Here is a 15,830-nt window from a genome sequence, read left to right on the forward strand (position 1 = left end):
TCCACATATCTTTAATTGACTCCTTTAAAAAGCCGTTCACAAAATGTCTGATGACATTTGGTTTAGCTTGGCTGTAACACTACCCGGCTTAACTCTCTTGCCAGGACCCTATTTCAGGGAGCCTGAAAACCCCAAACCGCAGACCCCATGACTGATGATGCAACCTGGAACACTCAGCGGGGGGAGATACTCTAACCTGACTTCTTCTGTGTTTACTGGTCACCCAAATCAGAACCTCTTTAAGCAAGCATTTCTCTCTCACGCCGCAGAGACTGACCTGGTGATCTGCTTGTTACACCAGGGAGACCCGTATGCCCGGCCATCCTGAAGCGCTTTCAGCACCAGCAAGTGGCACTCCCGGTAGCGCAGGAGCAGGTCGGCATCAGCACCGCTGGTGGCGTCCAACAAGCCTTCCACAGCCTGCAGGAAGAGCAGTGCATGTACCCGAGTCCCTTCAAAAGAACGGACCCTGCTTTGTCCTCGGACTGGACTGCTGGAGTTCGGAACACAAGGCCGTGTGTTCTCAAGCAACACAGCACATGGCAGGATGAGAACACTCCTCACCAGCTGTCAGGGTGCCCAGAAATTGCACAGGTGAGGTAAAAGCCAATTCCCCACAACGAGCTGCTCAGCACTCGCAAATGTGGCCCTGTGTCCAGGTAACACGAGCCCAACCAGCTTACTTCCGTGCATGGAGAAAACCAGGAGCCCTCCCCCCCAACCCCGAGTCGCCAGGGAGCAAGAAGTGGCCAGGTGCAAACCTTCTGCAGGAGCCCAAGGGCTGCAATGGCATCACGCGAGTTCCGTGCCACGACGACGGCCTCCAAGAGGCTCCGCAGGGCTTGCGCCTGCGGGTTCATGGCCAGGGCGTGAGGGATGGACTGCAGGTGCTGCTCCAGTTCTGCCATGCATTTGTCGTAGATCTGTGCCACGTCGTCTGTGGCCCAGGCTTGCTGGTAGAAGAGAAAAGGAGGGTTCTGCGCTAAGGTGGTGCACAGATGGGGGAGGATCCTGAAGGTGAGAACGTAACATTCCATCACCAGCGCCAGCGTTAGGTAAATGGGCACTTCCTAATCCAAGTGGCACTTTGCCAAGAGCAAACCTACAGCCATTTCACTACAAACCGACAATTTAGGATGGATCAAAATACTAAATTTATCATGCCTTTTAAGAAATGGCTCTCTCAAGGACCCTAATCCAAATTTCTTCCTGTAAAGTGTTACGGCACCTTTTGACAAATGCTAGGAGTTCACGATGCTTTGAAGAGGTGCATAAGAGACCAACTGCAGATCTCCAGATGTCCTCCAATGTAATTATGTAAATGTCTGCAAATTATGTGGTCATTAAGCACACAGTTTCCATGAGCCCCAGAAGGGCTTCAACAATCTCAGCTGGATTTCTACCTTCATAGGCTGTGCCAGGATGCCTGTAGGTTGGGTTGAGTCGTTGGTTGGTAGGAAACCGGGGACGTTTCGTGCAAATTCTTCATACACAGCTAGCTGCTTTGGGTCCACGCCGCCAACCTTCACAGGACATTGAAAAAACGGCATTTTAACAATGCTGCCACGGTCATACACCTTTATGAACATTCAGGCAAGCAACAACATCTGGAAAATGCACAATGGTGAACTGATAGTCTGGTGAGGGAGGCCAGCCAAGGAAAGTTATTCCTGCCTGCAACTCAGAAAGTGCAGCATCAGGGAATGGAGGCTACTGGAGGGATTAATGGCACTTGCACAGGACTCTGTTTTGACACTGCCCTTCAGTAATTAACTGAAAATAAGTATAAGATTGGATAGAGATCTTGTTGGCTCATTCCCAGCAGTGATGAAACATAGTATCATAAAATAAATCTACACACTGAACATAATATAAAAGGGTATCTCAGGCGACCTCCGCAGTTTTGCTGAACAAGAAGCAGAGCAGCTTCTTAGTCAGTGGCTTATCTAGCATGATGGGTAGAAGACTCCCACAAGGTTTCTTGGGGGGGGGGGGGCACTGTGACCCTCCTCCTAACTGTGAAATCGGGTCCGATGGCAGACCTCTCTCACCTTTAATCGGATCTGCTCGGGCATCCGTTCCGCCTGGTACGTCAAGACGACGGGATCGCAGTACCTACGGCCCTCTTGCCTGGCGTGCTTTCTGAGCTCAAATTCCTGCCCAAACACAACCACATGAAGGTGAGGGAGGGGCTTGGTCATGACCCACAACGCGGCTTCACACGGCAGATCTGCCACATACTTACGGTGGCCAGCCTCTTATCCATCTCAGGGCCGGCTTTTTCTACGGCGGTCTTCTGAATGAAGCAGCACGCCAGCTCACAGTTGTCCTGGGCCAGCTGCGCCGCGGCTTGCTCCATCATATCCCGCTGCTGCGGCGAAGCTGCCTGTGAAAAAGGCAAGACATCAAACGAGGCAACGGCCAGACCTGTGAGCAAGCAGGAAGTAGACCACCCAGCCTGTTTTGCTCAGGATGCTGAAGAAGCGTGCAAGCAAGGAAAAGTGCGTCCGTCATGTTCACGCTTGCGGAGCAATCTGATGCCAATTCATTTGCTCAGAAGTGACTCCCACTGCGTCAAGGGCAAGCGCAACCTATCACAAGTGCCCCTCGTGGGGACTGCAATGGCGTCTCTTCTGGCATCAGCAACTGGCAAACAGCAGCCGCTGACTTTGCTCAACTACAGACAGGTGGTTCAGTGAGGTACTGGGCCACACCAGGAAATCCCTGTGCCTTTTGCAGGCAGTAGGATCCTTCTACAGCCATGCTGCCCACTTTTACTTGGAACCACAAGGCTCTAGTTAGGCTCACTTTCAAGACAGGAGTTCTCACACACATCTTGGGGGTGAGAGACTCACTCCACGGGCATCAGATGCAGCTGCCGTTCCAAGGCTCCCCAAGCTCCATGTTGCCTCTAAACTGGACATGCTTCTTCTCTCGTCAATGGTTTTTGCTGCATTAGCCGTTGAGTCAGAACATGCTCACAGAGAAGGGCGTAAGATGGGGCAGTGGGCGAGGGGAGATGTTGTGCAGCACAAAAACTGAATTCTGTTTTGGAGAAAAGCTCAGAGACTACCGTCTCGTGGTACATGGGTCCAAAGGCACAAAGGGCAGGACTAAAGGCAAAAAGTCTGAGGCCAAAAGTGAATATGAAGACACTTCCCATCAGCATCACTTAGACTGCACCACATGTTGCCTTTTAGAATGCGGAGAAATTGCACCACAACCAGGAAACTGTCAAACATCAGAACCGGGGTGGGGGGGGGCACAGCACAGTAAAGTGAGAATCCAGAGTGTCAAGCTGAGGCCCAAAGAAGGAACAGTCTGGCCCCTGGGCCTGAGGTTCTCCACCCCCAGTATAGCAGATGCACAGGTAAGCTTAACACTAAAATGTAAATAGGTTATCGACTCCAGTAAGAGCTCATAGTGCCACAACATTTATTATCCAGCTACTCTTAAATTTATTTATTTTTCGATTTATATCCTGCCTTTTTCCTACAAAGGGCTCAAGGCAGCTTACATCATTCTCCTCCTCCATCTTATCCCCACAACAACAACCCTATGAGGTAGGCTGGGCTGAGAGTCTGTGACTGGCCCAAAGCCACCCAGTGGGCTCCATGGCTGAGCAGGGACTCAAACCCGGATCCTCTGAGTCCCAGTCCCACGCTCTTAACCACCACACCACCCTGGCTCTCCAGTGCACTAAACAAGTGCACTAAGGTGGGCTTCCTAGGCAGTTTTGAACCATATGCCCTAAACAGACTAGGATTTGATTAAAAACATGCATTTAATTTAGTAAAACGAATAATTTTTCATGCTGCATGAATAGCATTGTTTATTTTTTTGGTACTTCAGCTGAAGCAAGTACCCTCAGCTGAAGTATCAGATTACCAAGGATTCCAGAAAAACACACTTCATGTGGTTTAAATGCCAATTCAGTTTATTTGGATTTTTTTGGAATATTTATACATCTATTACAACTGCAGTCACATGCTCTGCTCCTCTCTTCTGGTGTACAGGAGACTGACAGCGTCTCCCTTCATGACTGATTCATCAGCTCTACCCCCATTCTGCCAGTCACTCCCTCTCAGTCCAACCTACATCCCAGAATTGTTGTGAAAATAAAATGGAGGTATGTAAAATTCCTTAGGTCCCTCACAAGACAGAAGGGTGGGACATAAATGCAATAAAATCACCACACCCCCTCTCCATCCCATTTCACTAAGTAAAGTAAAGGCAGCTGGCTTTAAAACCTTCCAACTTTATTTCAGTCAGAGGAAAACTGAAGAACTGAAGCAGCTCTTTGGCAGCTTTCAAGACACCTGGTGCCCTTGCACGAAATCAGCCCTGACACTAATTTGGCCTGCTCTCTCATCATCCTTCCAAAACCACCAAAACTATTCACTGATGTTTCAGTGCACCAGCTGCTCGTCTGAATAGGACAATTAAGAAGCATCATGAAAACGCCAGAGTGCAATGCCACAAGGTAAAGCAAGGGCTAACTGTGCGGCAAAGAGTGCTTCTTCGAAACGGCACACGTACCCGCAACACGGTGGCAAAGCTGTTCTTCAGGTTGGTAGCGATGCTCACCAGCAAGGGCTCCCTACAGGTAATCATGGCCATACCAGCAGTCAGGTTCCGCATCATGTGGTGTGCCGCTACACGCATGCGGGACTCCTCCGAGTCTAGTGCAAAGTCCTTCCTCACTATCTGCTCGCAAGTGGTCATGGCGATTTTGATGGACCGGTCCACCACCGGGTGGACGAGCTCTTGGACTGCCCGGTCGATGGCTTGGCGCACACATTGCTTCAGCTGTGGATGGGCTTGGAACAGGGGAATCTAGAAGGACGGAGGAACGGTCAGTGTCGTTTTCCTCACGAACGTCTCTGCACCAAGACAAGATCCCTTCCCAGTTAGATGGGGAAGTCTTCTCAAAGACCGGTACTTACGGAAGGGTTCAGAGTGATGTGTGGAGCCAGCCCTCCCAGAGAGTAAACGTTGATGTCGTGGTAACTGTACTGCGGTTGCGGAGGAACGGTTGCGGTGCAGGTGGTGCTGGTAGCCGGTGTAGTGGAAGCAGCTGAGGCAAAGGACAAAAGCAACAGGAGGCACACTCAGCGCTGCAGAGTATGCTTCATAAGAAACATGCAGCTTTCACTGCCTGCCATACGGCATGGCAAAAGGTGCTTGCTACCGTCTGCAGGAGCTGCTGGTAAGTACTTCACCACCATCATCTTTGGCTGCTTGAGGGGCAAGCTGAGCAAGCAACCACAGCCAAAAGTCTTGGAGAATGAATATTAAAAAAGATGGACAACGGCACAACCTGCAGACTGCAATCTATGGAGCAGCCCCAAACCCCAGTAATTTGCAGCCAAAATTCTGGGCCACTGCCCCACAGCACTGAAAGCATTACATGTGGCTTGTACATCTGCTAGTTTCCCCCTTTTTAATGCTCCACTTCAAGAAAAGCTAAATTTGATCCATTAAGCACATCACAGAGGTAAAAGTGTACATGAGAGCAAGAGAATCTACCCCTGGCCTAAACAAAAGCCGAGCTGGACAATTGGCACTGGTGAAGGCGAACTGCCTAATTGCTATTCTCCTTTCCAAGCAACTGACTCTGGAGGAAGCCCTCAAGCAATGCTCAAGGGTAACCCTCGGCAGCTCGCATGGAACAGCACCCAAGCAGCCGAACACCCTTGTTCCACTCAGAGAGGGGCGGTCACCTTATCAAGGGACACTTGGAGATAACTGAACCTCCAACTTCATGGGTGGGGAAGTCCCTGCACAGTCTGAGACAAGGCCCAGCGCTGACCTCCAAGGACGAAAGCGGAAGAGGGCCCGTGCAGTTTTCCAGAGGAGACCCAGGTGGGAGCGATGCTCCCTCCCAGAGGCTCAGGACAACTGGAGCAGCCCAGAAAGGAGAGGCAGCCACTGAGCGGGTGGACACAGGATGTTGTTCTCCCATCTCCAAGGGCAAATGTGGATGTTCTGATCACCATTTGAGTAGAAAGATATCCTACAGCAGGGTGTAGCTTACAAGGCTTCTCCCGCATCTCCAGTAGGCTGTTGGTCCCAGATAAAATTATGGCACAGAATTGCCAAACGTGGCACTGGAGAGGGAGAAACTGTTCTTCCTGCAGTGCTCCACAGACAGATGCAAAAGCTGAGGCTGAGGTTTTGCAGATGTGCTCCCGGGAAACACCTGGGTCAAGAGATGGTGGCGTGGTTGTGGCCCTTGCTACCTGCACACTGCCAACCCAATGACGTGGAGGCACTAAGACTGGTGGACCACCCTACTCAGAGCAGGCCGAGGCGTTCTTGCCTTGGACAGATGGAAAGCCTCAACAGCAGATCGGGGTGATGGAGGACTGCTGGAGAAATCCACAATTGATTCAGATAAATTCAGAGGTCTATGGATCCTACCTGCAAATACACAGACTTGTGGGCTTTTCAAAAACTTTATGGGGGACGTGAACATTTCCAACAGGAATGACATTTCTCTCCATAAAATCCAATTTCATCAATAAGCAGAAGGCAAGCAAGCAAGCAAACCAGCCCCACAATCTGGGAAACAGACATCCATTCCTATTCTGATATTATGGGCAGTCCTCCTGAGTCATCTCTTTTACTTAGGTTATGATGGCTTAAGAACACAAGGTAAGTTTTTGTACCTTGTGAAAAACCGGATGTACTTTTGGTGTTAAGCAGCCTTGGAAGGGGGTGCATATGTGAAAAGGGGGAAAAGGCATTTTCCAACCCAGGTGGGACACGCAGCCCATTTTTCGGCGATGCAGGCCATAGGGACCTGTACTTACTGGTGGTTGTAATTGGTGGCAGCTCCTCTGGCTGTTTCACGTCTTTCTTTGGAGCAGAGAGCTGTTCGTCCAGATTTTTCAACCGATCCTTGTCTTTGAGGAGGTTCCCAGGTTTCAGTTCATTGATGTCAAGGGCAAGGTTCTTGCAGAGCACTTCTATCTCAAACTTCAGATTCAGCTGTGCAATATTGAACCATTCCAGGCTTAATAAGGTAATTATACTGACAGGTGAACTTCTACATGTCATGCCTATTTACCAATCTAAATCTTGTCCTGTTCTGAAAAGCAACTAGATGTGTCAAAGCAAATATTCTGAATGAGGAGGAGAATGTAAGAACATGTCCAAACATTTTAGTTCAACTGGCCACAGCTGATTACTTAGGAGTCAGTCTCAAGCAAAGACATCAGGACTATTCTATCTAAAGGAGGAGCTCAAAGAAATTAAGCGTAATTTACTTTTAAGTCATGTTCCTGGTGCAGCTCCGCTAGTACATTCATGATTGCCATGGTCCAAGGGTTTGGAGGCCTGAAGACCTGCAATGGAAATAAGACCAGAGGGACAATATTGCATGACTGGAACATCCTGAAATGTATGCTAACTTTTAGCTCAAACTGCTAATATTTGTGCAGGAGGATGAATAGGCAAGCGTGATCACTGGCGCAGCAGCTTCTTCCATTTTTGCCTTCATCCACCAACCGTTTCCTTCCCTCTGGAATCCTGCTCAGCAAAGAGCAACAGCACTGCTTTTCCACCCAATTCTCAGAACTGTCATGGGGTCAGAGCAGTGGGATCCTGGCACTGACCGCCAAGCCCCACAGGCCTTTCCAAGCCCAGCCACGGCCTCTGGCTGCAGAAGCGCTGCCTCAGCGCACACACATCCCCGACGGAGAGCAGTCAAGATGTGGCACCTGCCGAAGCAGGGGGCCGCACTGAGGGATAATCTACTGCATCCCTGTGCTAATGCTCAAGCGAGGCTTCTCTGCCTCCTATGCTGCGTGGGAAAAGAGGGCGCGCACACGCTCTTGAGAGCAGCCCTGCAGCGGCCAGGGACAAACACCCTGAACGCCTTTTCCTCAGCTCACTGTCATTTTTCAACAGATTTAGGAATCCCTCTGTCACCAGCTTCAGCATTACAACACTCTTAAGACAATGGTTTCAAGAACAGACTGTTAGGAAGTCACTGGTCAGAGGCTCCAGATGCTGTTAATATAAGGAATATTTCAGGTGTAGTATTTTAAAGCAGACTTGAATATGCAGTACACTCTGGATCAGACTTACCACACTCCTGACACTGGATTCCAAAACTTTGGCCACAAATGGCACAACATACAGCAGCTCCTGCTGGCCCTTGACGTAAGCCTCCAGCAGCAGCGATTTCACATCCAAGTCCTAAAATAAAAGCCATGAAAATGAAACTTGGTAACAATCAGTAACAGAAAGGAAGGGATACAACCACAAACCTTCTTTTGCCAGAAGATCTTATTCTGTTCTACACAATATGAAAGAGACCAGAATATTTGAATCTAGAAGGATACATGCAAGTTTCAGTTCCCAGCCTCATAGTTAGTCTTCCATTTCTCACCTCTGTCCCGACTCACCGTATGCAAGATGGGTTTATTTTTAGCCAGTGTGATCATGCCCAGCCAGTGACCCAGGTTCTTCAACAAGGAGCGGTCTGAGAAGTTGGCAGCAGCTTTATCTGACGTGAGTAGCACCTAAGCGGTTTTTTTTCCCCCAGAGACACAGAATTTGAGTTAAAACACAAAGGAACGGAAAATCATAAAGCCACAAACTGTATCCTGCTAGGCTTCAGAGGATACAGCCATGGAGCTTTCTGTTCTGAGAAAGATATACCTGAATACTAAATTTTTGGGAACTTGGAGAGTAAATGAATGCAATGTTACACTGCAGCCTATCTGCAGCAAAGAAAAAATCAAGGATGTTCAATCATAAATAATGAGTTGTTTTATCAATATATTTAGGGCCACATAGTTTTCCAAGTGCAGGATGCTGAGTGAGTGCTCCAGGGGTGAGTACAATCTGTGCTATTTTAAAAACTTTTTTTTGCAAGACCATAACCTTCAGCTCTCCATCCTGTCTTATAGCAACCATCAGCCAGCTTTACCAAGATGGCAGCATTCCTGAGACCTCTTGCTTTGTTCTGCTCTGCAGCATTGTCTATGGGACCCATGGCTCCCCACGGCTCCCCGCAAGGATACATATTGTCAGACAACATTCATCTCGCCTGACTTCCATTCTCTGTGTTGAATTGATAGAGTTCATCACGTACTCTGCATCTGCCTGCTTAGCATCGCTGTTCCTTTGCCCAAACTGCTTCATTGAAGTGAGAGCAAAGCTCCTCCTTACACATGCATGGTCCTCGAGAGCCCTGCACATACTTAAAATATACTTACCCACTGCCCAATTTTCACTTACCAGGCCACTGAAAGGCCTGCTTCAGAATGAATGCCCCATCACAGTTCAGCATTACAAAAATGAGCCTTAGACTCACCCGCAGGTCTCCCCCACCTGAACGGGGAGACTGAAGCCTCCACTAAGATTAGTTTAAAAACCCGGATTGTGAACCAAAAGGTTCATATTACCAGATCTGGTGGCATGCCCAGTGGGCACTGGGTGAGATCTTTATGGAGTTATCAAAGGTCATCCCCACAGGTATCACATGATCCTAAAAAAGTTTTAATAAAGCTATTTGATGATAATAATCAGGTGCTATGCCATACAGAATTATTGGTGGCAGGGGGATTAGTCCTAGCAAGAGACTGGAAGACCAATACCTCCGTTGTTGGATCCTGGGATCCAGTGGATCTGGCACACAGCAATCAAAGAAAAACTTGCACATCAGCTTAAATTACAGAAAGAGAGACCTTGCGGGTGCTACTTTGCAAGTAAGAGCAGTAAAAAGTGCAAACTGCCACCATCTTTTACACAAGCTCAGAGATCAAGAAATTTTACTCTAGATATTGTGAGTATTCTTTACTGAAATGATTATTTTTGCTTTTTTCTATGTATGTTATCTTTTTGTTTCCATACTGGGAAATAGAGGCTTTTAGAAGATAAAAGGGGGTTACTGTATTCAATTTTGACTATTTATATTTTGTTTAAATAGAGTGAAATAATAAAAAAGCATAAGACAGACTACCATTTTATCATGGCTTGTTTCAGTTTACTGTTGTTTCCCAAGTTTGGATGTCACAGGGAACGCTGGATAATTCTCAAGTTAACGCAAACATTTATCATCTCTTCTTCTCATGTGTGGAGGAAAAACATTTGGTGGGCATGTCGTGAGCGGAGCCGGCTGGAGCCGGGGGTCAGACTAGATGGCCCGGGAAGTCCCTTCTGACTAGCTGTTTCTCTGTTTCTAATACAAGGCCCTTGCAGGCTCATTCCCACAGACCCAGCATTAGGATCCATACTGAGCCAGAACAGAGAAAATTCAGGAAGAAAGCAGTAGAGATCAGTGGCATGTCTGGAGTAACTGAGTGGAGGGGAGGCTGGTTTTATGCCCAGAATTGCTTTATGTGGATTTTATGTGGATCACCAAAATTTTTGCACTGGACATCCAAATAAGCCAGGCATAAATCAATGCATCACCCATGTCAGTTATATCTGGATATTAGGTGGAAAAGTACCTAGGCAGCACCCACCTTAATATTTCTGTAGGTTTCGTTCAGAACCATTTTGTTGAATTCTGGATTCTTAAGTGTGTCAAGGAAATTGGAATAAAGGCTGTGGAAGTTTGGCTCAATGCTAACTCTCTTCATCACAAGGTACTGTGAAACCCAAGGCATGAATTCCTCTTTTACTGTTTCCTTCAGTTCCTCAACCTGGATCCATAAAGGCATATTATGGCAAAATAAAACAGAAGACTATGACACACGCTTATTCTCTAACTCAGGGATATAACACGCTATGAATATCACAAATTAACAACTGCATTTTTCCATGATTTGCAGCTCTAACGCTAACTGGCTTGTTGGCTTCTGTTAACAATTTGCCTTCTACCATCATTCATCAACTGAGTCATGGAATCAGACCCTGGCCCTCTCTCCCGCCACGCCATCAAAAATGATGCCTCATGTATACTAAACGTTCCGTCACAGGCCAGGAAAAGCATAATTCCATCAATCATACAAATTGCCGTTTTTTGCGTGCTTTGCTAAAGGCAAAAACTTGACTCAAGAAAAATGGGAAGAAAGACTTAAGTAAGTTGCTTCTGTACAGAAGACCACATTTTAAGTTTGCCTAAGAATACAGAATATGGAGACACAGTTAAGCAGTAAGGGTTAGGAAAAGGGATTTTTAGAGATCAACCCTAACCCTGATAAGATGTCCCAGTGAGATGATGGCAGCAGATAATATTCATACTCTTTCCCCTTTTGACAGCTGAAGCTCACCAGTTTCCCAATAGTAAACAGCTTTTGTCTGCCAGCTCAAGAACATTTAACATTCTAGAGATCTTTTGTAAAATTATTTTAAAATCAGCAGGACTTAAGGCCAAACAGTAGAATTAATGGGAAGGTGAGCTGCAGACACAACCAGATTTGATGCTCTTTTTGGAAGAAACAGAAAGCTGGCTGACAAAAGAACATCTTGAAGACAAACCGGCACTAAGACTTTCAGTCCTATCATTCCAGGAGAGTCACCTTAGGTGAGTTTTACAGGATGCCTCTGCAAGGAGGCAAACACTAAGCCAGTCACTCCAAGAGCCAGGCCGCACAGGACTTGCCTTCTGCGTCATGTTGGATTGTGACAGGTTGTTGAAGATGAATGCAATCTTCTCCTGAACATTTTCCGGAGGCTCCACAATTCTCTCTGTCTGATCTGTAGCCACTAGCAGAGTATCAATGTTGGTTGTATTAATAGAAGGCTGCAGAATAAGAACAACGATTTCAGGAATGAGCTGACTTAGTCAAAGACACAACAGACCAGAAGGCTTCCCCAGCCTGGTCCTCCAGGTGTGTGGGACAACAGTTCCAGAGTGCCCCAGCTAGCATGAGGGCTGCATCAAATGTATTGTTCATGCAACAAGGCAACACTGCCGCGTGAACAATACATATGATGCCAGTTCTACAACAGGGTTACAAAAGGAAGCAAGGAGACAAGCAAGGCTTGCACCCACAAAACCACAGGCATGGATTTAGCTTTGTTGTGACATCAGTCAGGAGTTGGTTGAGTTTAAGAATTTGCCAGTCTCCTGGAAACAGGTTTTTGCACAGATAGCAAACCATGGAGGAATGAAGAAAGATGACAAAATTAAGCATTTCAAGAGGGGGTTTGAGGTGCAAGCAGCAACCAAGCCAGCAGGACAAGGACGACTGCGCATACAACAGTGCATGGGAGCAAGATCTTTGGGTAGGTTTGTGGAAAGGCAGGAGCCCAAAGGGTGGCCTGTGCCAAAGACTCGAAGGGGGTTGTCACTAAAGGTGCCAAGTGGTGGGGAGAAACAAGCAAGCTCCCGGCAGTTCCTTGAGGTGGAGTAGGGGAAAAAACATGGCTCATGAAGTTTCTGTCTTTAGTGATAGGGTGAGGGAAGCTAAGTTCAAGATGACAGAGCCAGGTACTCCCACCCCCAGCCAGGAAGCAGAATGCTTTCCCTCCTCCCCATTAAATCCAACCAAGCTATACACACTGAGGTGTAATACAGCAAACATTTATACAATTAAATTCAGTATCGACCCTGGAAAGCCCTGAAGAAACCAAAGCTAAAAGGAACATGGAAGGGTAATGCCCCTGAAGTTGGTAATTTGAGGGAATATTCACTCTAAAGAGCCCTCTGAGAGACATGAGAGGACAGGCTGTTCTCCCACAACCAAGAGGAAAGGTCCGAGGATGAGGGGCCTGGGCCACAGTACATGGGCTGCCCTTTGCCTAAGCACCCATGCTGGGTGTTGTCTGAACCCCATGGCTGTGTAGGTCCAAAGAAAATCAACATTCAACCATAACAGGGCTCAGAAAACACAAGCTGTGGCTGAACTTTTCTGACTTTATACAGCCAAGGCCTTTGGGTTAGAGCCTGCTGACATTTCATCCTGCCAATTCCACTTCACTGGCTCACATACTTACCGGTACATCCTTTTTGAAGCTGACCCGACCCACTGGAGTGATTGTAGTCTTGGCCACAGTGGTCGTGGTAGTGGAGGTGGTGGCTATAGTGCTAACTTGACCAGCAAGAGGGGCTTTTGACGGAACCTGTGCCTGGGCCTGTGCCTGGGCAAGTGCAATACTTCCAGGGGTGGTGATAGACCCTTGCATCTTCACAGGAGGGTCTCTGGATTGCTGTCCGTATTCAATGTACTACAATAGACAAGAAGTAGCACATTCCTAAACCTCAAATCTATTAAGCAAGCTTTAGAATCACCTCAACATTAGGACCGATCCCTCACACTCCCTGATCTTGGAAGTGCTTAGGCAGCTCCAACCACCACAAACAAACTCGGCAATGCTCCAGCTATGCTTAAGTCACAGATATGGGTATTCGAGGTAACCTAGAAGCAAGCAGCCCTTGCTTTGCTAATATAATCAATAGCGCTGGGCTTGGATTAGCAAAACCAACATTAGTTGAAGACAGGCACTTCCAAGCCCCCACCCCATTCCCTTCTTACCACCCTAACAAAAGCTAGAATAAGATGTGATCTGCCACCAAAAGGGCACTTTCCTTGCCCAATTCAGTGAGGTTAAAAATTGAGAAAGAAGTAAAATATTGCAGCAGTGGAACCATTCCTTGTTTTGGATAAGGACAAGAGAGTTTCTGCAGTCACAAAGACATTATTTCCATGGGTAACACATTATGAATATAACAAATAGACTTCTCTGAAGCAAAGGTGTAATAATTGCAGCTTGCAAAATATTCAGTGCTGTTTCTTAACTTAAGGATTAACTTGCAGATAACTCCTTTAAGTTGGGGCAAAGAATTACGGCTTCCATGGCAGGAGAAGCAACAGAAAAATGGCTGGCAGAAAGTTTTAACCTTCTACCTGCCCCACCCAAGTGCACAGGGGTTGCTCACTCTCAACTAATGTGCCCTTTACCAAATGAATGCTGAAACACTAGATTAATGAAAAGCTGAAGCTTTTTACTGTGCAAATAAACCTAACACCTTTCGATTTCTTCCCTCCCCTTGCTGATTCACATTCCTTTAAAACTTAGCACTCACCTCCTGCAGGTGATGAGGGAACTGTATAAAGTGACTAATAGAAGCCAAGTGCTGACAATACTGAGGATAGTCCTTCAATCTGTCAATAGTAAAACTATCTGTTAGTAGGAGAAAATAGTTCAGATCAAAACCAGCAAAATGCAGTAATGGATAAATCTCTGACTAAACCAGTGAGAGTTGCTTTGGGGATTTCCTGGTTGTGACAGACACACACTCGCAAAAATGTGGAAATAACTGACATATCCTGTTGTTCTGACTTGAAGCCACTGAAAAATGAGCCGTGCGGCTACGCTTCAAAGAGGCAGATTTGCAATGACGACCTCAAATTAACTTCCTGGGTTCTGACAACCCAGACCCTCTCCAACCGTTGGCACTGTGCCCACAGGTGCCTCTTTCTTGAATGAAAGCCACCCTAAGTTACAGTACATCACAGAAGTGAGTACACCCCTCGCATCTTGTAAATATTTTATTATATCTTTTCATGTGACAACCCTGAAGAAATGACACTTTGCTACAATGTTAAGTAGTGAGTATACAGCTTGTATAACAGTGTAAATTTGCTGTCCCCTCAAAATAACACACAGCCATCAATGTCTAAGCCGCTGGCAACAAATGTGAGTACACCCCTAAGTGAAGCTATCCAAATTGGGCCCAAAGTGTCAATATTTTGTGTGGCCACCATTATTCTCCAGCACTGCCTAAACCCTCTTGGGCATGGAGTTCACCAGAGCTTCACAGGTTGCCGCTGGAGTCCTCTTCCATTCCTCCATGACGACATCACGGAGCTGGTGGATGTTAGAGACCTTGCGCTCCTCCACCTTCCGTCTCAGGATGCCCCACCGATGCTCGATAGGGTTTAGTTCTGGAGACATGCTTGGCCAGTCCATCACCTTTACCCTCAGCTTCTTCGGCAAGGCAGTGGTCGTCTTGGAGGTGTGTTTGGGGTCATGATCATGCTGGAATACTGCCCTGCGGCCCAGTCTCCGAAGGGAGGGGATCGCGCTCTGCTTCAGTATGTCACAGTACATGCTGGCATTCATGGTTCCCTCAATGAACTGTAGCTCCCCAGTGCCGGCAGCACTCATGCAGCCCCAGACCATGACACTCCCACCACCATGCTTGGCTGTAGGCAAGACACACTTGTCTTTGTGCTCCTCGCCTGGTTGTCGCCACACACGCTTGACACCATCTGAACCAAGTTTATCTTGGTCTCATCAGACCACAGGACATGGTTCCAGTAATCCATCTCCTTAGTCTGCTTGTCTTCAGCAAGCTGTTTGCGGGCTTTCTTGTGCATCATCTTTAGACGAGGCTTCCTTCTGGGACAACAGCCCTGCAGACCAATTTGATGCAGTGTGCGGCGTACGGTCTGAGCACTGACAGGCTGACCCTCCACCCCTGCAACCCCTGCAGCAATGCTGGCAGCACTCATACGTCTATTTCCCAAAGGCAGCCTCTGGATATGACGCTGAGCACGTGCACTCCACTTCTTTGGTCGACCATGGCGAGGCCTGTTCTGAGTGGAACCTGTCCTGTTAAGCCGCTGTATGGTCTTGGCCACCGTGCTGCAGCTCAGTTTCAGGGTCTTGGCAATCTTCTTATAGCCTAGGCCATCTTTATGTAGAGCAACAATTCTTTTTTTCAGATCCTCAGAGAGTTCTTTGCCACGAGGTGCCATGTTGAACTTCCAGTGACCAGTACGAGAGAGCGAGAGCGATAACACCAAATTTAACACACCTGCTCCCCATTCACACCTGAGACCTTGTAACACTAATGAGTCACATGACACCAGGGAGGGAAAATGACTAATAATGCCCAATTTGGACAGTTTCACTTAGGG

General features: G+C 47.4%; 1 protein-coding gene across 4 annotated transcripts in view; it reads right to left on the minus strand.

Annotated features, from left to right (window-relative positions):
• CNOT1 (CCR4-NOT transcription complex subunit 1) overlaps positions 1–15,830 on the minus strand; it is a 48,460-nt gene that overhangs the window by 14,163 nt on the left and 18,467 nt on the right. For all 4 annotated transcript variants that reach the window (XM_044434333.1, XM_044434334.1, XM_044434335.1 and 1 more), the window contains 15 exons: positions 13,991–14,069; positions 12,901–13,131; positions 11,564–11,704; positions 10,482–10,661; positions 8,415–8,531; positions 8,095–8,205; positions 7,272–7,349; positions 6,816–6,993; positions 4,947–5,077; positions 4,540–4,836; positions 2,246–2,386; positions 2,052–2,156; positions 1,404–1,523; positions 762–953; positions 278–420 (listed from right to left, as the gene is read on the minus strand). In XM_044434333.1, coding sequence (XP_044290268.1) covers positions 278–420; positions 762–953; positions 1,404–1,523; positions 2,052–2,156; positions 2,246–2,386; positions 4,540–4,836; positions 4,947–5,077; positions 6,816–6,993; positions 7,272–7,349; positions 8,095–8,205; positions 8,415–8,531; positions 10,482–10,661; positions 11,564–11,704; positions 12,901–13,131; positions 13,991–14,069 — 2,244 coding nt within the window. The remainder of the gene's footprint in view (positions 1–277; positions 421–761; positions 954–1,403; positions 1,524–2,051; positions 2,157–2,245; positions 2,387–4,539; positions 4,837–4,946; positions 5,078–6,815; positions 6,994–7,271; positions 7,350–8,094; positions 8,206–8,414; positions 8,532–10,481; positions 10,662–11,563; positions 11,705–12,900; positions 13,132–13,990; positions 14,070–15,830) is intronic.

Source organism: Varanus komodoensis, unplaced genomic scaffold, assembly GCF_004798865.1.
Source record: "Varanus komodoensis strain SLA01 unplaced genomic scaffold, ASM479886v1 scaffold27, whole genome shotgun sequence".
NCBI classification, from domain to species: Eukaryota; Metazoa; Chordata; class Lepidosauria; order Squamata; family Varanidae; genus Varanus; species Varanus komodoensis.